This window comes from Sorex fumeus, unplaced genomic scaffold, assembly GCF_029834395.1.
Source record: "Sorex fumeus unplaced genomic scaffold, SorFum_2.1 ptg000065l, whole genome shotgun sequence".
NCBI lineage: Eukaryota > Metazoa > Chordata > Mammalia > Eulipotyphla > Soricidae > Sorex > Sorex fumeus.
Window position 1 is genome coordinate 4,202,445 of NW_026606122.1, and position 21,263 is coordinate 4,223,707.

The window sequence follows — 21,263 nt, forward strand, 5'->3', positions numbered from 1 at the left end:
CACCCCTGGACACTTGTGTGTGAAAAATTTCCACAAGGGTCCCTGGCCTGGTCCTTTGCGTCTGTCACAGATACTCATGACTATAGGCACTGACTCAACAAAATGTACCCCACCTCTCGCATGACACCCACCCCCTTTTCCATCCTGAGCTCTGTGCCCACTCAATGCCTCAGCAGATTGCAGACAGAGTCCCCTCTTTATTTAGTATCCAACCCCCCACCATGTGCCCTCCCCAATAAACTACCAAGCTCCCATATTCTCCACTGTCACGCCAGGTAAGGGTTAGGGTTAGGTGGGGAGGGGGTTGGGTCTAAGGCCTCAGCCAGAGGAACTGCAAAACAACACAGGGTTTTGCCCGGACAAGTGCTTGTTATTTGCATCCAACAGCCCCAGATCTGGGATGGGGGGTGTTGGACCTTTGCTGGGGATTCTTCAGGTCTCACGGAATCGGCCCAAGAGATTCGCATTCTCCTGGCGAAGGGCTCGGTAGTCCTCACGGATCTTCTCCAGGTTGCTGAGGGTCTTCTTGCCCATCTCTGTCTCGATCTGAGGCAAACACTCATTGTCAGCACATGGGGCCCCATTCCCAGCTCCTGCTCACACCTTGCTCCATTACACATGCACCCTTGCGTGTCTTCTCACCCAGCCTCATCTGGCTGTCTACTGTGCCCTTTGCAACATGGAAGTTGACCATCCCCCCCCCCCCCACACACACACACACCCTGAACTCGAGTTCAGGTCTCTGCACATGGTCTCAGCAGGCAGGAGCTGAGACCAGGCCACCTTCCAGCAAGGAGAGGCACTGGGATTCCAGACTCATGGAGCTGTCCCCCGGGGAAGTGGGGTTTCCCTCCCAGCCCTATACCTCACCTGCTCCTCCAGATCCCGAACCTCACGCATGATGGTGCCAGTGTCCTCAATGGTCTTGATAAGCTGGCTGCAATTCTGGGGATGGCAAGAGCCAAAAGACTCACGCCCCATTCTTGTCCCCTGACTTGCAAGCCCCCCACCCTGTGCTCCACCTCCCTCCCTCACCTCATGCAAGGCAGCTAGGTACTTGTAGGCCTTCCGAACTGCATCATCCTTCTTGGCATCCTGAACAGTGAGACGGGACATCAAATTTTTATGTGGGGTATCCCACGCCCATCCTCCCAATACCATCCAGGCCACAATAAGGCCACCATCTCCTATCCCCCACCAAAAAGTTTAGCCTCCATGGGAAAGGCTCACCCAGAGCCCAGGCCCTAGCCACCATCTGGCCCCACACCTTGAATACCAGCTCATCAGTCACAGCAAATGTCCGGTCCAGCTTCCCAGAGAGGGAGTTGATTTCTTTCTGAAGCTCCTTCGTGTCAGACAAGATCTGGCAAATAACAGGGCTGGGCATGAGCCCATAGCCACAGCGGGCCAGGAGGCCAGTGAAGGGTACTCAAGGTGACACACTGCCCTCCAGAGAGAGCCTGTGTTGTCACCACAGCAGGTGCTGGAGTGGATGCCGCAGGGCTGTTGTGTGGCAGCTTCTCCGAGGAGGGAGAAGGTCTCCAAGGAACCACAAGACAGGCTTCTGGGCCCATGGCACACCTGCACCTATGGCCCACCCTCCCCCAGTTTGAGGGCACAACCTTCGTGATCTCTTCCTTCTGCTTCTGGATGTTGCCCACGATCTCCAGGATGCGCTGGGTATAAGACAGCCGGGACACATCTCTGGGCAGGCTCTCCAGCTCCACCATCTACACAGGGACATGGCAGGGAGTCCCCCAGGATGCACATCTGATCAACTCCCAGTTCCCCCACCAGGATTCCCTGCGTGGGCCTTACCAGCTGCTTATAGACATCCTCCTTCCTGCGAGCTTCATCAGCAGCTGCCCTGATGCTCTGGTGCAGTTCTTGGATCTCGGCAAGCCGTCGAGAAGATTCCAGCTGTCATCACCCCAGGGGTGGAGGGCAGTGAGCAGAGGCAGGGAGACGACCCCTGTTGAGGGCCCCAGCCTACCCAGTCCCAGAACAAACCTCTCTGGATTCCTGGAGCTGGCGAAGGTGGCGGTACTCTTCGAGGAGGGGGACCCGGTGCTTCTCCCACTGTTCTGCCAAGTGGATGACCCGCTGGGCACTGCTCTCCACCAGCATCTGTGGATGGTGGTGGGAGGCAAGAATATGTCACACACAGATGGGTCCTTCCCACTGCACACGCTGCTCCGCCACTGCCCAGCCCAGCCCAACTCCCACCCCACCTGGAGCTTGGCAAGGTTGGTAGGCCCATCAGGCAGCAGCTCCACAGCCTGGCTCTGGACGCGCAGTGCCTGCTCCCGCTCGGCCATGCTCTGCTCGTTCTCCTGACACTCGCTCTCCACCTGGCACCCAGGAAACCCACTCCCAGTCAGTGAGGAAGCATCAGCACATACCCCAGTTCATCAACCTGTACCAAGTCTGCAATGGGCTGACTTCACCCCTGTGCCCATTGCTGGTAACACCCTCTTTTAGCCCCTAGAGGTCCCTGTCACTCTTCTGGGCATGCACAGGCTCTTTTGCCTCCACACTGATGGCCTGAGGAACCCCATGAAGTCCTGCCCACACAGAACCACCTTGTTCCCCAGAGGCCCAAAGACACTCACACCCATCCCTGTTTGCCAGACACCTCAAAGGCCTCACAGATGCACACAGTTTCCTTCACTTCTCCAGGTTGACCAACCCCCCCCCCCCCAACCTCTATTCCACTCTCTAACTCCCACTGGTTTTCCTTCTTTTGTTTATTTTGGGGGGCGCTACATCTAGTAGGGCTCAGGGCTTATTCCTGGCTCTATATTCAAGGATCACTCCTGGCAGGCTTGGGAAATCATATGAGGTGCTGTCACATGCAAGCAAGCATCCTACCCACCATACTATCTCTCAGCCCCTCCACTAGTTTTTCTGAAGTCCCCCGAGCTTTACACATTTTCAGAACCCACAAATCCCATGCCTGAAATCCTCCCAGCATCTTCACACCTTTTGGCCTCCTGTCCTGCTATTTTCATTGGACCCAACTGCAGCCGCACCCCAGCCAATGCCCCCCTGTGCACCTGTTCAATGTTGAGGCCCAGTGCCTTCATTACGGCTTCGAACTCATCAATGCCGCGCTCCACCTCATCCAGCTCCCGCCGGAGTGCCTCTAGCTCCTGCTCTTCATCTGCTTGCGTGTCCTGGGGCACAGGCTAAGTGTGTGTGTGGTGGGGGAATATTCAGGCCCCACACATGGAAAAGGACCTGAGATCATACCCACCAATGCCCTGCTTACCTGTGCAGGCTGCTCGGGAGTCAGCACATCTGACACTGCAGCTGCCTGGGCCTCAGGCTCCTAGAGGACAGAACACATTTTCTGAGGGGGCCTGCTACCCCTCTGAGTCTGGCCCCCTCTGCCCCCCAAAACCTCCCACCCCCAGCGGCAACTACCACTGGCCCAGGACTCTAGCACCCTCAGTGATCTCAGAATCAAATCCCGACCTTGACCATACTCCTGAGTGACCCCCCACCCCAATCACACTGCCCAACCACACTGCCCATGGAAGGTGGGGAGCCCTGCTGGGGTGGCCATTCAAGGGGCTAAACCATGGCAGCTTACAATGCTGCAGTTTGCACACACAATGCCCTGCACCCTTCCTTCACCGAGTGCTCCAAGAACCAGTGCACCCTTCTGGGAACCCCTCCAAGTGAGGAAGAGGGCAGCCTCAGTGGGGGGTTGAATGGTGAAACCATTCTGCCAGCCTAGGCAACCTCCCCCATGTCGCCATCTCCAGCACCTCCCGCACACCCCCGCTCCCAGGTCCACCCACCCCATGAAAGGTGAACTTCTCCGAGTGCATAAAGCGGGAGCCCTTGGGAACATCGGTGTCATCCCTGCCGCCCCAGGCCTGCAGCATTTCTCCCAAGTCTTGCTCGGGTTCAAGGGCTTCCAGCTGGCTGGAGGTCTGGCGCAGATGTTCAGCCATGTACTTCTTCAGTTGCTGCTGCTGCTGCGCCCATGTGTCCTCCTGGAAACAGAGGGTGGCCGATGGCAGGGTGTGGAGGCTTGCTGGGGCCCCATTTCTTCCTGGGAGATCACACCCTGAGGTGTCATAGCTAAGCCACAACCAGAAGCCCACCTTGCCCATTGAGGGCCCGGGGCTCACAGCAACCACTGGCTGGCCAGCTCCCCAGGGCCTGGGATCTCGTTTCCCATGCCACAGAAGGCAGTGGAAAGAAGAGGCACCTGCAACCCCCAAGCCAGAAAGCAACCCCCAAAAGGCCTTGTGGGGACAGAGCAGACAGTGTCCGAGGGTGCTGGGCACAGAAGGGGCAGCGTCCAAGACCGGAATGCAGAGAGACGAGACCAGAGGCAGTGTTGAGACAACCCGGGAGATCTGCTTATGAACGCGGTGTCAGAGGGTATGAAGAGCCATCACTGCTCCTTTTTTTCAGGTACGAAAATGGCCTGGCCTTGCATGTATGATGGATTCCATCCCTGGCACCGCCAAAACACACAAAAACTGGAGCCAGAGAGATAGTACAGCGGGTTAGGCGCTCGCCTTGCACACAGTCAACCCAGGTTAGATCCCAGATACCAAATAAGAGTTCCCCAAGCCCCTCCAAGAGTGATCCCTGAGGACAGAGCCAGAAGCAAGCCCTAATCACAGCTGGGTGTGGCCCCAAACCCCAATACAAAACACACACACACACACACACAAAAACCAAGGTTTGTATTCAAAAGTGAATACCCTTCTAAGTTACAAGGTGTGTGCTTAAGTATGCAGAGTTGAATTGGTTATGTCTGAGCTTTGCTTTAAAAGAATACAGAATAAGAGCCTGAGAGATAACGCAGTGGGCAGGGTGCCTGACTTGCACATGGCTGACCCAGGTTCAATCCCCAGCACTCCATATGATGCACTAAGTCCCACCAGGAGTGATCACTGAGTGCAGGGCTGGGAGCAATCCCTGAGCACTGCTGAGTGTGACCCCCAAACAAAAATAAAAAAACAAAAAAAAATGAATAGCAGTAAAAGAGGTAGGAACAGACAAAGAAATATACAGATGTGGACAGAAAGGAGAGAATGTAGACAGAGGCAAGGGAATGGATCCAGAGGAGACAAATGGAAGGGGGAGGGCAGAAGTGGAGGAAGAAAAACAAAGTGCAAAATGCAAAGACAGGACCAGGGATGGGATTCAGGTGGTAGGGTTCGATCCCTGGCACTGCCCAGTGTAGTATCCTGGGTGGCCCCAACACCAGGAGGTGTGGCCCCCATATAATCTATTTCAAATGAAGAGGCAGAGAGAGAGAGAGGGTGTAAGAGCCAGGAGATGAGAGGGAGTAGAAGAGATAGCACAGAAATCCAGAGACAGAACACAGGAGTGGCACAGAGACAGAGATAGCACGAGACACAGAAGCAGGAGAGAGCAGATAATAGCAGAGGGAGGACCAGAGCTATAGAACAATGGGGAGGTTGCTTGCCTTGTACACAGCTGATCCCCAGCACTCCATATGGTCTCCCTAAGCCCCCTCAGGAGTGATCACTGAGCACAGAGCCAGGAGTAAGCCCTGAGCACTGCTGGGTGTGTCCCCAAGGCAAAACAACAAAAAAATTGCACAGGAAGCAGATCAGTCCTGAGGCTGGCAGCAACTGCTGAGAACATGAGCCTGCAGGTGGGGGGAGGGGGTGGAGGATGATCTCCACCACCCCCATGTCTCAGAGCTGGGCCCTCCCAGCACTGCAGAAGGACAATGGCACTGGCTCAGGGTCCCCGATCTTAGTGACTCAGGGCTGAGTGGGGGCACAAAGAGGGGAGATCATGGAAGAGAGGGGAACCACGGGGGAATGGGAAGGGCCAAAGGGCTAGCAAGATACCCAAGTACACAGCAATGCATGAAGGCTGGCAGACTAGCAGCCCAGCCAGGATCTGGGCAGAAGTGCGTACCTGAGTGGGATGGCAGGGTGCGTGGAGGACCCAGCCTTCATTCCCAGGCTGGTCCTGGCCTGTGAAATCGCTGAGCTGGAAAGTGTGGCATTCCAGGAATGATGTTGCCCTCTCAGGAGCCTCGGGCACCTGCTTAGAAGCTGGCAGCAGCTGGGCGCTGGCCTGATACTCCCGGAGCTCTGCAGCAGGAATAGAGGTGGACCAAGGGCTACCACCTGACCCCAGGGGCAGGTTCAGCTCTCCCCTCCAACTGCTCTCTCAGATCCCACTCACCTGCTTTAGAGTTCATCTCGGCCATGATCACCTTGCTGAAATGAAAAAGCTTCTCCGGAACCGTGTCCTGGGAGAGAGAAGCAGGATCAGAGATTTCACTGTGCAGCGGCAGCAAAGTATCTGAGCAGCACAGTATCTACGCTCCTCCCCGGGAACGCGGGAGGCAAGGCGGAGATAAGCCAAGATGGACAGGAGTTGGCAGGGGGTTGGGGTGCCCCACCTGGAGGTTTTCCAGATCAGGAATGTAATGGCGGGATGGGACCGAGGACAGGGTCATCTGCTGCCCAAGTTCACCGCCAATGGAACGGAAGAGGATAGCTGAGTCACCTATGGGCACAGCAGAGAGAGTGTCAAGCAGGTGAGAGTGATGGGTCCAAAACTGCAGACGCTGGGAAAGCAGCTGGTACTCCCAGATCCCTCCCGCCACCCCAGACAGGCATCTTTATGGCATACATTACCATCAGCAATAGCTTCAGCTGTTCCAACTGGCACTTACTTTACAGCTCACTGTCCCAACTCAGGCTGCTCAAAGGCACGCCCCTCCCAGATCTAGAGCAGCCTGGGACTAAGGTCAGGAGAAAAATGCTGAAAACCCACAGGCATATGGCACCTAGGAAGACTGCCCAGAGGAGGAGGCCCATAGGGCTGTGCCTGGAGCACCTCTCAGAAGTGACATGGGAAAGCTCCTGGGTTAACAATGAATAAAATGTCCTGAGATGCATCTGAGGGGTTCAGAGGGGGCTAGTATGAGAATGGAGCAGGCATCAGGAGGAGGCATGAGGTGAACTCAGGAGGCCCCTCCTAGCACCTCTCCACCTGCAGCAGCCTTCCTAGGTACCCCCTCACCCAGTCCTTTTCTGCTGCCTCGCTCCTTAAGGACCCATAGGTACCCCCACACCTGTAACACCAATATCCCAGACCCCCTCACACCTGCAGGCTGGTCTGCATCCTCAGAGGTATCAGTGGGCAGACGTTCAACCAAGAAGAGCAGGAGGTCCCGGAGGTCAGGCTCACTGGGGTACAGGAAGTTCTGGTAGCCCAGCTCCAGTGGGTAGCCCAGGTCCTGTGTGGAGCAGAAGGCGTGAGTGAGAGGTGGAGGTGCCCTTTCAGCTAGAGGTGCCCTGGGCCTAAGACCATCAATATGCTTGCCCTCACCAATCACCAATCTCTGGACTACCTTGGGGCTTTGCAAAGAATCTAGAGCCCTCTGGGGAGGGCACAGGGTGAAGAGTGACCATTCCAAAGAGGACAGAATAAGACCCAAGTGCTGATCTTTCTAGACACATTTCATAATCCAGAAGCCACCAAAGGGACACTGGGTAGTTGTGAATGAAGGAAAGACAGAGTAAGTTGGGAGAAACAATCAGAGCTCATACCATAGGCAAAGAGCAAATTTACCTCATATAGAATCATCATTCTGTTTCCCTTGCTCAAGTGTTTCCCTTGCATGCGGCTGACACACATCCACATGCAAGGTTCTATGCCTGGCATCATATATGGTTCCCTGCATCCCACCAGGAGTGATACTTGAGCACACAGGCAGGCGGAACCCCTGAGCACCACCAGGTGTGACCCCAAAAACAAAATCAGATTAAGTCTGGAGAGAGAATACAGCAGGTAGTGAGAATACAGCAGATCGTGTGCTTGCCTTGCACACAGCAACCTGGGTTCTTTCTCTGGCACCACACAGAGTCCCCAAACCCCACCAGGAGTGATCCCTGAGCACAGAGCCAGAAGCCCTGAGTGCTGCTGGTTGAGACCCTAAGCTACATATGTAATACAGATGTAACAGTAAAATAAAATAGTGCAGTCCTGTTCAAACTAGTTTACAAAAAAGCTACACAAGAAATTTTTGTAGCAAAGAAGGAAGCTTATGTGCTACTTATTAGATATGATTAAATTTTCTGAATACAAACGTGATCTTGGTGTTTGGATATGACAGAGAATGTCCTTGTCCTATTTTTTCTTTGTTGGTCATTTGGGTCATGCCCAGCAGTGCTCTGCCTTCAGAGACTGCACCTGGGGGGAGGGCTCAGGGTTCTGGGGATCAAACCCAGGTCAGCTATATGCAAGGCAAACACTTTGCCTGCAATACTATGTTGCTCATCCCTAAAATATCCTTTGACTTAGGAGAGGCACAGAAAAAGTTTGTTTTATAAGTGCGAAATGTCACATGTTTGACAGTTTGAAGTGGTGATCCAGCAAAACAATGTATGTGTGCTTATATATGTAGTTACAGAGGAAAAAAGATTGTAACAATGCAGAAGCTAGGAGAAGAGTAGGTAGGCAGGTGTTCATTAGTCTATTTTTGTGTGTTTTTCTGGGTGTTTTGTTTTTGTTTTTTAGAGGGACCACACCCAGTGGTACTAATGGCTTACTCCTGACTCTGCACTCAGGGATCACTCCTGCCACAGCTTAGGGGACAAATGCAGTACTGGGGATAAAATCTGGGTTGTCCACATGCAAGACAAGCTCCCTACTGCTGTTCTATCTCTCGGACCCTCATTGATCTATTTTCACTTTTCCTTTTTTTGAAACTTTTTTACTGAATCACTGTGAGTTAGACCAGTACAAAGCTGTTCATGATTGGATTTCAATCATATGGTATTCTAATACCCATCCCTCTACCAGTGTACACTTCCCAGCACCAGTGTCCCCAGGTTTCCTCCCATCACCCCCACCCCCACTTCCCTGCTATTTTCATTTTTCTTTACTTTTGAACATTTTTGTTGTTTGAGGTCCACACCAGGAAGTGATCAGAGGATTGACTCCTGGCTCTATGCTCAGAGATCTCCCCTGGTGGTGCTTGGGGAATATGTAGCACCAAGAATCTAACTGGAGTCAGTCATGTGCAAGGGAAGTGTCTTAACCCCTGGACTATATCTTGAGCCATTTATTTTAATTTTTAATTGGAGTCACACACAGTCTGATGGTTTTGGTGCAAGAAAAAAATAAAGAAATTACTATGGTTGAAATCCAGCCCATTCTACTACTGGTCAAAAAGGCACTGGGTGAGTTATTTAACTGGCCAGCAGCAAAGTTTCCACCTGTGAAAAGACACCAGTCCCACTTTCCCTTTGTGGGAAAGACAGGGGCAGCTTTATGGGGAGAAAGACCCCTGCAGGGTTCTAGATAGAGGAAAATCAAGTCTTTTTTGCCTAAGATGCTGTTGGTCCAGAGCTCTGGGAGACTCCAAAAGCAGATTCCTTAAATTCAAATCCCTGGTTTGCCTCTTACCAACTAAGTCCTTGGGCCAGTTCATCCTTCTGTGCTTCTATTTACTAATCTGCAAAAGGGGCTCCCAGCAGTGCCTACCTTAAAGAGTTAACAAGGGAATTATCTAAGTTGACATCAGGTTAACACAAGGCCCAGCCCAGAGTACACACTTACCCAGTATCATGATTACCATATGTGTGCGCTGGGTCATGATACGAGGTATATTTATTTAACAGGGTCATGGTCAAAAAAAGGTGTGAAAACCGCTGGCTGTTAAGCTACTTTATTTGGGGTATATATTCTAACACCTGAAATCAAAACAGTTGTCACTGACACGGTAATTTATTCCAGGAGTTTGGGGTGGGGGGTTGTGAAGTGATAGACACCAAAATATGGAGGTGGCTAAGAGGCAGAAAGAACTGACAGGATGTTCCTGTGCTTGAGAGAGGGGCATCTGGTTAGTGGCACCCATCTCGCAGTTGCCTGGAACAAAGCAATTCCTTGTTTATCCCAGCATGGCTTCTGGTCTGTGCCTGCTTCATACTTTGGACACAGAATGCAAAGTTAATTTCAGTAATATATTTTATTTAGTTCATACTTGTTCTTGGTGTAGTTTGAGTTGTTTAGATCTGTTTTCCTGTGTTGTGGTGAAAGAAATAAAATCGAAGTGCTTAAAAAATGCCAGGTGGGGCTGGAGCAATAGCACAGTGGGCAGGGCATTTGCCTTGCACATGGCAGACCAGGGTTCCATTCCCAGCATCCTATATGGTCCCCTGAGCACTGCCAGGAGTAATTCCTGAGTGCAGAGTCAGAAGGTAATCCCAGTGCATTGCCCGGTGTGACCCAAAAAGGGGGAAAAAAAAAACCAGGGGTGGGCACATACAGACAGCTGCCACTGGGTGGCAATGCTGAGCTGTGCTGCAAGGACAGAAGGTTAAGACAAAAGGACCAAACACAGGCTCCCCCCAACCCCCACCCCCAGCCACTGAAAAAAATGGTACTTGGCTAGAGTTAGTATGAGTATAGTCAGTCAAACATGAAATCCATCGCAAGAGAACGCGGAGAAGAGAAAAACAGAGAACTGAGAAAAGTCTGACCCACTCCCAGACCCTCCTGAACACCTCTGAAAACAGAGAAGTCATCGCTTCCCCTTTAGAAACTGCCATCTTCATTCGGGAAGCTGCCAAGAGCCCAAACAGGAAAAACAAGGAAATCCGGAGACCTCTGAGGTGTGTTACAAATGGAGAGAAAATACACAAGCAAATCGGGAGTCTAGGAGTTTACCCCAACCCCAATCTCAATGAAGGTATTCCATTGTCCCTCCAGCACCATGCAAAGGATGCTCAGTATGCTTCTTGCATTCATTATATTGTCACAGGTTGCTAGAATACAAGCAGCTGCAGCTGGTGGCTGCATAATATAAAGCTAATATCTCCTGTTTCATATTATCTCGCTCCTCTCCTTTGTGAAGGCACCAGGATTTAGAGTACTGTTAATGTCTCTAATGTCAAGACTGTTAACACAATCCTGCTATACCATACCACCACCAGAGTATCCCCACCCTCCACCACTGCTTTTGTAGGCTCCTCTTTTCCCTTCTCCCAACCACACTTAGCAAACTCATCTCAACAGGCAGATACTAGGGGGTCTGTATTAACTCACTTTTTCATTTGGGGGGAGCCACACTCAGTAGTGCCCAGGACTTACTCCTAGCTCCAGGGTCTGGGAACATTCTTGGACAGGCTTGGGGGATGCTGGGAATCTGAGCTCAGGATTTACTCCTGGCGGTGCTTGGGGGAACATATGGGATGCCAGAGCTTGAACCCAGGTGGGCCATGTGCAAAGCAAACACCCTACTCGCTGTACTAGCCATCCAGCCCCTTAACTCACTTTTAAATCATAGCAACCCCAAATGCTAGGTTCAATTCTCACACCCATCTAACACACAGGGAAACAAGTCTGAAGAAGTTAAGAGACTGGCTCAAAAGCGCAGGGCTAAAGTGTAAAGAGGATAAATGCCATTACTCAGAGACCTTAGATGCCTAAGTAGACATGGCTTTGTACTGAGAAGGCATGAGTGGTTCACCAGGACACATCCTGGACTATAGAGACTGTTTGGGGAATAGTCTCCAGAGAGGCAGAATGCCAGCTACTGCCTCAGGGACAATGGGGCCACCATGGGTTTAGTGAACAATACAGCTTCCTCTAGGTAAGCATCCCTCCCTGCAGCCGCATGTGATCTATAAAGAGTGACCAATCACAGGAACCCCATGAGCTCAACCATGTGATCCTGGCTGGGCCAATCAAAGATATAGTGAATGATGCATTGCAGAGGGAGTAAGTGACTGATGACCATGGTCTTTTCTGAAACTAGTAGACAGACAAAGGAAACTTTCTTGGAGATGTGCTTAAATAAAATGTGGCAGCCAGGTGCAAACTGAATCAACCTCTTTTCTGCTCAAAAATCACTCACCTTGAATCCTCTGGATTTCATGATCTGAGCCCTTGGGCAGCTTCATTCTATAGCCAGCAATTTTCTTTTTATTCTGCATTTGTTTGTCTTTTGTTTGCTTGTTTGGCGGCCACACCCGACAGTGCTCAGGGCTTATCCTGGCTCTGTGCTCAAGGATCAAACCCAGGTTGGCTGTGTGAAATGCAAGAAAGCACCTTACCCACTGTGCTATGTATCTAGAGCCCAAGCCAGCAACGTTCAACCACTAATTCACGAATCACTTCATCGTCAGCCACAGGCAGTAAGCTTGGCAGGGAGAAAAGGTGAGGGTTTCTAAGGAGCTTGGTGACTCTGCGAAGGAGGAAGAGGCTGTGTGTTTTAGGAGGGCACTCACCATACAGGCCTGAGCCAGACTCATGGCCAGGCGGAAGCGTGCAGACATGGCAAGCGGCAACAGGTGACTGAGGCCAGAGCCCACAGGAGGATTGATCACTCGCAGGCAACGCACCACAGCTTCTACGGCCATCTCCGTGTTGAAGGCCCGCAGAGATTGCACATCTGGAGGAATTTCCCTGAAGAACAAAGATGCAGGTTTGATCAGGGTGAGGTGATGTAAGCAGTCAGGAAACAGGAATCAGGTGGTGCTGCCTTCTGGAAGCCTTAGTACTCACATGCAGGTGGGTAAAACAACCACAGGACAGGCCCTTGGTGTTTGGTAGTGACTGTGACTTCTGGGGAGGAGGGATTGGGCCACACCCAGCAGTGCTCAGGGCTCACTCCTGGCTCTGGGCTCAGGAATCACTCCTGGTGGTACTTGTGGGGCCTTCTGCCGTGGATCAAACCCAAGACCTCCCCTCCAGCTGAAAGTCAAAACTTTCATTTGGAAAACTATGAAGACCTGGGAAAGTCACCCAGCCTGGGTGTAGGAAAACAAGTGGTTGGGAGAGATCTGAGTTTAGAAAATCTCCATTTTTCCCTATGCTTAAAAGCCCCACATTTTCTAAACTGTGGAAATGTGCAAAAAGGAATCATCTCTAGGTTCCTAGGTCTTCAACTTCTGTGTTCTTGACGTGTCAAAGGGTCCTAGATATTCAGCTACTAGGATTTTGAGACGAGATTTGGGAAAGTTGAGGTTTGGGGAAATTACAAATGTGAAGGCCCTGGCTATCAAGAGCTTTGGATATTGAGAGCCTCGGAATCAAGTAATGCCGAATTTCAAACAATTAAGGCTCCCTAGACATTGGAATATTGGGTTTTTAGAGCTCTTGAAAGTCAGGTCACCAAGCACCTCAAGGAGCCAGATCTTAGTGCCCTGAGGTTTGAAAAGTCCCAGGTGATGGGACTCCAGATTTGAAGGTTCTCAAATATACAATCCCAGGGTTTGGGGGTGGGTGGGGATTTTAAGTTCCTTGATTTTAAGACACAGGTTTTCCAGACATCAGAATCACTGGTGTGGACATCCACAAATTTCAAGATTCCATGCTGGAGGTGCCTGGGTTTTAATTAAGGTCTCTATATTTTATAGGGTTATCAATTTGAGGCCAAAAGGTTTGAAATTCCCTTAAAGGGTGTGGGCTGCGTATGTATGAAAAGGGAGGATTAAGATGAAGAACATAAAGCCTTGGATGTCAAGGTTGGGGGAGGAGTAAGGTTCCCAGGTGATATGGATTCCCAGTTTCCCAGTCCCGGTAACGGGGTAATAGGGATTCCCAGTTTTCCAGTCCCGGATGTGGGCATTCCGGGCTGGCTGGGGGTTAAATCCTTACGTGCCAGCCTGGCGCAGGGAATGGATGAGGATTCGGTCTGCTTCTTCCATGATGGAGCGATGTCCGATTATGGCGCTGGGTCCAGAGCCGGTGAGGGCTGGACAAACGCTGCTGCAAAAGCACCCACTCTGCAGTCCTGGTCCTAGTTAGTGTCACGGGATGAATCGGGGAAGCTGGGAAATGTAGTTCCGGGAGCCTCCACAGCAAATAAGAAATCAGGCTAACGCGCGCCCCTAGAGAGAATATGCGCGCGCACTCTCGGTCCCGCAACGGCTGCTGGAAATTGTAGTTCTTCCTCCTGCCGTTCCGCGAACTGTTCCCGGTACATACATTGAAGGCAGCGTTCAAAAGGGTACAAATTAAGGGCAGGAGTGTAGAAGAAAGCGGGTGGGTTTGTGTTTCATCCCTGCAACTTGCTAATTTTGCAACTACGCGCAAATTGCTCAACTTCCCTATTTCTTTGTTTCCTCTGTAAAATGGCATCATTGATAGCAGGGGTGGCGTCCATATTTCTGATCGGATAATCAAAAATGTGTATTTTAGCGTCGAAGAGATACACCTTACGGCGGATAAGGCGCTTGCTTTGCATGCAGTTCAGTCCCTGCCTCCACATTTGGTACCCGCCGGGAGTGATCCTGAGCAGAGCCAGGAATAAGCCCTGAGCACAGCTGGCTGGAGCGATAGCACAGCGGTAGGGCATTTGCCTTGCACGCAGCCAACATGGCTGGCCCGAGTTCGATTCCTCCGCCCCTCTCGGAGAGCCCGGCAAGCTACCGAGAGTATTCGATATGCCAGACACAGTAACAACAAAGTGGAGACGTTACTGGGCCCGCTCGAGCAAATCGATGATCAACGGGAGGGCCTTTACCTTTACCTTTACCTACAGCTGGGTGTGACCCAAAAACTAACAAATAAGCGTGTATTTTATAGTGAGGCCTCTGATGGTTGCGTCTGTACTGAACATACGCAGCCTTATTGTCTTGTTATTACCTATACAAAACAGATTAACAACTACAATTGACCCTTGAAGAAAGGGAGGGGGAGGGATCTTAATTAGCCAACCCTCCCCACTGCCTCCACAGTAAAACATCTACATACAACTCTCACTTAAACCCAGAGACTCATCCGGGCAAGGCATGCATGCACTCTATCACTGAACCACGTCCACCCCCCCCCCACAACTTTTTGATTACCCCCAAATTTATTTGCTTATATAGCCTGCTGTAAACAGAGAACCTTACCAATGAAACAAGCCACTAATTTACAGCTATTTTGTGTTATATGTCATATTCTGTACTCTTATTACAAACTCAGCTAGAGAAAAGAAAAATGTGACCAACAAAATCATTAAGTACCTCTACACAAATGGTAGGGCTGGAGCAATAGCACAGCAGGTAGGGCGTTTGCCTTGCACGCGGCCAACCCAGGTTAGATTCCTCTGTCCCTCTCGGAGAGCCCGGCAAGCTACTGAGAGTATCCCACCCGCACTGCAGAGCCTGGCAAGCTACCCGTGGCATATCTGATATGCCAAACACAGTAACAACAAGTCTCACAATGGAGATGTTACTGGTGCCGCTCAAGCAAATCGATGAACAAGGGGAGGACAGTGCTACAGTGCTACAAAAATGGTATCTAGAGGCATTCAGAATGGGCCAGTGTTTGACATACCATTGTAGGCTTTCCTACAATATAGTCCCCAACAAAATTAGGCTCCCCCAAACTTTTGGAAATATAATTATTTACCTTCATACCAAAAAGAGTTGGAATGGCACCAAAATCTGCATGTGGTGTATGCCTGGGTCAACTTTGAGCAGTTAGAAAGCACAGTGAGACCTATAGTTTTTTATTTGGGTGGCGAGGTACACCAGGTGGTAGTCAGGGCTTACTCCTGGCTCTGTGCTCAGGAATTACTCCTGGCAGTGCTCAGGGGACCATATGGGGTACTGGGGATTGAACTCCCTCCAGTCATATGAAAGGTAAGTACTATCTCTCCAGCTCCAAGACATAAAGTTCTTAAGAATCAATCTAAAACAGGACTGACTCCTGAGCTCAGAGCCAGGAGTGATCCCTGAGCATCACCAGATGTGACCCCAAAATAAACAAAAATTTCTACCTAAAACCAAAAATTACAAAAAGATTTCAGCAGCACCTATGGCAATTTCAGGTGTGCTATGTGTGTATCAGGAAGGATCAAACATGCTTTCCTTATAGAGGAGCAAAAAAATCATTGTCAAAGTGTTAAAGGCATAAGCTCAGTCAAAAAGCAACATTTTAAACATGACAACATTTTAAATAATAAAAATACAAGACCCCAAGTGATAGTACAGTGGATAGGGCATTTGCCTTGCACACAGGTGACATGAGTCCAATCTGTGGCACCCCATATGGTTCCCAAAGCTTGCCAGGAGTGTACCTGAGCTCAAAGACAGGAGTAAGCCCTTGGCATAGCCAGGTTTTCACCCAACAAAACAAAACAAAATAAATCATTAACTGGATCACCATGAAGGTCTTCACATTGAGTAAGCTGAGGAGGAGGAATAAGGGTTGAAGAAAATTCAAATATGTGACTGGGGATGGAGCAATACTATAGTGGGTGGGGTGTATGACTTGCATGTGCCTCATCAGGGTTCAATCCCCAGCACCCATATGGTCCCCTGAGCACCGCCAGGCATAAGCCCTGAGCACAGTCGGGTATGACCAAACTTCCCCACCCTCCACAAATCCACATATATGTGGAACCACACAATTCAAAGTAGTGTTAAGAGTCAACTGTGTCCACATCATGCATATATTGTGTTAAGCATTATAAACTCTACCCCTGTTGTTAATGCAGCAACTTCATACATTGTACCAAGTGTAAGGAACTGAGAGATTTGTTTGCGGGCTTTTCTGGGGTTTTGTATCTGTTTTTGGGCCACACCTAGTGGGCTCAGGAGACAATCTGGAGTGCCAGAATTCAAGCCCATATAGACCTTGTACAAGGCAAACACTCTATCACTCCAGTCCTTTAGAGATGATTTGAAGAATACAGAATGATGTGTGTAGTTCCTATGCAAGTACTATACCATTTTCTATAGAGAACTTGATCATTTACAGATTTTGGTATCAATGAGTATTATGGAACCAACCCCCCTCAGATATTAATGGAGCAATTGTGCTCGCTTCCTAGGCTTAAAAACAAATTAATTCACATAAACCACATTGTACTATGTGTTTGACACATAACACAGTAAGAGAGTAGTATGTCTGGCTAGAGACCTAGTTTGATGGACTGGAGTCCACTGCAGGAGACCCAGGGCACCTCACAATCCCCTAAGCACAACTGAGTATCACTCAAGGAAAGCAAAAACATGGCTGGAGAGATAGTATAGGAGTTAAAGAACTTGCCTCACACACAGCTGATGCAGGCTTGATCCCCAGCACCACATAGGGTCCCCCCGCAACCCCACCAAGAGTGATCCCTGAGCAAAGCTGGATGTGGCCTAAAATCCAAAATAAAAAAAGAAAAAAATGAAGTAAAACAAAAAAGAAAGCACTAAGTCACACAGTTTCTAGTATTCAAACATTCAATAAAATAATTTAAAAAATAAAAATGGCAAGAGGATCTGAGCAGACATTTCTTCAAAGAAGACATTCACATGGACAATAGCCAAACAAACATTCATCATCAATGATTAGAGAAGTGCAACACAAAACTAAAATGAATATCACCTCATATCTATTAGAATGGGCTGGAGCGATAGCACAGTGGTAGGGCGTTTGCCTTGCATGCAGCCAACATGGCCGACCCGAGTTCGATTCCTCCGCCCCTCTTGGAGAGCCTTGCAAGCTACCGAGAGTATCTCGCCCGCTCGGCAGAGCCTGGCAAGCTCCCTGTGACGTATTGGATATGCCAAACACAGTAACAACAAAGTCTCCAATGGAGACATTACTGGGCCCGTTCGAGCAAATCGATGAACAACAGGAGGACAGTATACAGTATCTATTAGAATGGCTATTATAAAAAAGACCAAGAAACAAGTGTTGACATGAAACCCTGGTATACAACTAAGGGGAATGTAAACTGTTACAGTCACTGTGGAAAACTCAATGAAGAATCTTCAAAAGAATTAATATCAGGACCAAAGATCTAGTAAAGGTGTGAAGTTGCTTGCCTCACATGCAGCTTCCCCCTGTTCATCCCAAATACCACATATGGTTTCCTGAGCAACGCCGGAGAATAATCCCTGAGCCAGAGCGAGGATAAAGTCCTGAGCACAGCAAGGTGTTGACCCCAAACAAAAATGTATTCTAGATGAGATCAGAGAGAGTCTACAGGCTTAATATGCTTGTCTTGCACTCAGCCCTCCCTGGTTCAATCCCTGGAATCATATATGATGCCCCAAGCACCACCAGGAGTAATCCAACCCTGAGCACCACCGGGTGTTGACCCCCAAAATTATTCCAGGGGCCAGTAATGAGGCTTAGTAGTAGAGCACTTGTAAGTTTGAGGCCTTGGATTCAATCCCTGCCACTGCAAAGTTGCTAATTAAATAAATATAAATATATTCTTTAAAAATGCCCCCACACTCAGAAAAACAGATCATGGGCCATTGGTGTTTGCACATGCCTGTCTGCAGTATCTGAAGATAGCACATTCTGTGGTGTGCTAGGGTGAATATTGCAGTTCAACTGAGACACTCCACATGTGGGTGGCACTAGAATTCTAACTCACCCCCTCACACCTGTAAGGTGTTTTTGCCACTAAACTGTATCCTAGGTTTCTTTGTTCTGTTTTGAATTACCTGCAAGGAAAGCATAACAAGGCCTCCAATCTTGTGTGTTTTCAAAGGAGGATGATTTTTCTAGATCCTTTTGATAGTGATACACATTTTCAAATCATTGTCAAATTCCATGAAAAATGGTAGGGGGTACAGAGAGATAGTACAGCAGGTAAGGGATTGCATAGGGCTGATGCGGGTTTGATCTCTGCACCCTATGGTCCCCCAAGCCCACCAGAAATCATTGAGTACAGGTCCAGGAGTAAGCTTTAAGCACAGCTGGGTGTAGACCAAAATCAAAAAATAAAATAAAATATTAAACGTAGGGGGTGTGGATTTTGTTGGGGACTGCCTTAAATCTTTATGTTACTTGGGAAAGAGTCAACTCCCTTATAATCCACAATCATCCTATTTCAATGAGTTTATTGACTAGATACATTTGTTAATTTATTTTTATTTGGTTTTGAGGTTTTGTTTTTTGGGCCACACCGGGTGGTGGTTAGGGCTTGCTCCTGGCTCTGCACTCAGAGATCTCTCCTGACAGGGCTCAGGGGACCATATGGGGTTCTGGAGATTGAACCCATGTCCACCACATGCAAGGCAAGCACCCTACCCAGTGTACTATCTCTCCAGCCCAAGATCTTTTCATTTATTTAGGGCCTCTTGAATCACTTGATAAAATGTGATTTTCCCAAGGAAACATTACACATCTATGATGTGGGACCTATTCCTAAGCACTTCCAATTTCAAATACATGGAGAAAAATACCACTTTTCCTATTTTAGTTCCTGACTTTTGGTGTGGGTATGAATTTAGCACATTTTTTAAAAATCAATGGCTTGGGGGCCAAAGAGATAGTATAGAGGGTAAGGTGTGCCTTGCACACAGCTGACCTGGGTTTGAGCCCCAGCATATGCTCCCTGCCCCAACCCTGCCAGGAGTGATCTCTGAGCACAGTGCCAGGAGTAAGTCCTGGGCACCGCTGGCTGTGGCCCAAACCATCCCCCCCAAAAAACACAAAGAAATGTATCCCTTGCCATCCTGAAGCTGGCTTGGAACTCACAACAATACCTATGTGTTCTATTGACTATAAACAATTTCAGAATCACCAACATTAAAAAATGTCACTATGATTATGATGGATCAAGACCAAACTAAGAGTCGATCATAACCACTCCAGCAAGGAAGATACTTTCCTTCCACACATCTGAATTGGATTTAATCCCTGGTACTTCATATGCCATTCTTCTCTGACCCCTAGCCCTGCTAGGAATGATCCTTGGGTACAGAGCCAAGAGTAAGCTCTAAGCACTGCGAGGTATGGTCCAAACACAAACAAAAAATCAGGACCAGAGCAATAGTACAATGCGTAAGGCACTTTCACATAGCCAAACCAGGTTCAATTTCTAGCATCCTGCATGGTCCCCTATGCACTGCTAGAAGTGATTCCTGAGTGCAGAGCCAGGAATAACCCCTGAGTATTGCTGTTTGTGGTCCAAAAGAGAAAAAAAGAACAAAACAAAACAAAGCAAAGCAAAACAAAACATTGTCTTCTATTACTGAACTCTAGCCCACGAATTTCCATCTTTGCTCCAGATCATCTGTCATCCAAGCCTGCTTCCAGCCCCTCCCTATGACCTTAATTCCTCTAAAGCCTGGGGAAGAGAGGAGGCTGTGTGCAGATGGCTCTTCAACCTCCAAAGGAGGAAGTCATGTCGACGTCTGAAGGCGAAAAAGGTAAGAGTAACCATCCACCCCTGTAAACCCTTGGAGCAAGCCCAGACTCTGCTCTACCCTCAACTCCTCTGAGCCCTCCCCCTAGGATCCCCAGAACCCCACTCTCAGAGAGCCTTCAGGAGAACAGAATCACATCAAGCATCCCCAAACACAGCCTCCCTGCCACCTGGCTGGCCTGCAGGCTAACCGAGACACTGCTTCCTATGATCCCCAATCCCACCCCCAACCTGAGTCCCAAACTGCAACCCAGGCCCAATTCCACACAACTCCACGCACTCCTGCACCACTCCAACTCCACGCACGGTCAACCCCAACCCCAACCTTCATCCGAATGCAAACTCAGCCCCAGCTAGCACTAGCTGCAAAAGTCCAGATCCTGATGTAGATTCAGTGTTCCCTCAAATGGGCAATACTTCCCTATTCCCAAACCTGCCCCCCGAGGAGGCACTGGAGTGATGGCAGTGTAGAAGTAGCCTCAGTTGCAATGGGAGTTACTTTTAGTCTGTGCCCTTGTAGAGCCAGAGTGGCATAGCAGGTATGGCACTTGTTTTGAACGGGCCCACTGGGGGTTCAACCCCCAGCAGCCCCTAAGGTCTCTAGGAGGGGTTCTGAGTACAGAGCCAGGAGTAAGCCTTGAGCACCCTGGGGTGTACCTTGTAACAGTTAATCCCAGTTTGAATGCTCTCCCCTACTAAAAGGTAGATTTCCAGGGGGTTCCTCTGAGTCTTTTTTTCTGAAAATGGGGTGCTAAGCCAAACAAATTCTGATACAGACTTTACCATATGTTCTCGGCTCACTTCAGCTAAATTCCCAACCCCTGGATGGCAATTCTGTGATTGAGTGGCTCTCTGATTTTCAGGAAGCAGAGAAATTGGGGGAGAGAGAGGTAAAGAGGGAGATAAGGAAGGAGAGGAAGAAGAGGGGAAAAGGGGAAAGGGAGGGAGGGAGAGGGAAGGAGTGAGAGGAGGGAAAGGAAGAGGGAGGGAGAGAGAAAAAAGGAAGATGAAGACTGAGACAGAAGGCCGGAAGAGGGAGAAACAGGGAGAAAATGCTGGATGTTGGTAGGAAGGTGTGAGGTGTAGTCAGAGAATGCCTAGGTTTGGCTCTCACCTCATCACATCAGTTCACCTCTTCTTT

At 49.5% G+C, this 21,263-nt stretch overlaps 2 protein-coding genes and 1 non-coding gene across 4 annotated transcripts in view; 2 read left to right on the top strand and 1 right to left on the bottom strand.

Annotated features, from left to right (window-relative positions):
• Positions 1–218: 218 nt before the first annotated feature.
• Positions 219–13,810, bottom strand: CCDC22 (coiled-coil domain containing 22). Of its 2 annotated transcripts, XM_056128584.1 has the most exons (17): positions 13,630–13,810; positions 12,258–12,435; positions 7,126–7,258; positions 6,416–6,522; positions 6,196–6,262; positions 5,923–6,101; positions 3,807–4,004; positions 3,272–3,331; positions 3,057–3,188; positions 2,232–2,351; positions 2,011–2,127; positions 1,819–1,920; positions 1,623–1,730; positions 1,268–1,363; positions 1,036–1,095; positions 871–945; positions 219–546 (listed from the first exon to the last, which is right to left on the bottom strand). In XM_056128584.1, exons 1-17 carry the CDS (start codon positions 13,677–13,679, stop codon positions 433–435), a joined length of 1,896 nt encoding a protein of 631 aa, XP_055984559.1. In that variant the 5' UTR covers positions 13,680–13,810; the 3' UTR covers positions 219–432. The 2 variants fall into 2 exon arrangements, with proteins under 2 accessions (XP_055984559.1, XP_055984560.1); XM_056128585.1 differs by lacking the exon at positions 3,807–4,004 and having other exon boundaries at positions 220–546; positions 13,630–13,805.
• On the top strand, positions 9,840–9,968 carry LOC130036790 (small nucleolar RNA SNORA48). The gene has a single exon (XR_008794456.1). It is a non-coding gene; the product is annotated as a small nucleolar RNA SNORA48 (small nucleolar RNA).
• A 6,291-nt stretch (positions 13,811–20,101) lies between the features above and the next one.
• CACNA1F (calcium voltage-gated channel subunit alpha1 F) overlaps positions 20,102–21,263 on the top strand; it is a 38,592-nt gene continuing 37,430 nt past the window's right edge. Inside the window, 1 exon segment of the mRNA XM_056128583.1 lies at positions 20,102–20,163. Within this exon segment, the coding sequence (XP_055984558.1) occupies positions 20,102–20,163 (62 nt within the window).

Coding starts and splice junctions, on each gene's coding strand:
- CCDC22 (XM_056128584.1), bottom strand. CDS start 13,679: ATGGAAGAAGCAGACCGAATCCTCATCCATTCCCTGCGCCAGGCTGGC. Junction 6,263..6,415: donor CTGATCTGGAAAACCTCCAG/GTGGGGCACCCC, acceptor TCTCTCTCCCAG/GACACGGTTCCGGAGAAGCT. Junction 547..870: donor TTCGGGATCTGGAGGAGCAG/GTGAGGTATAGG, acceptor TGTTTGCCTCAG/ATCGAGACAGAGATGGGCAA.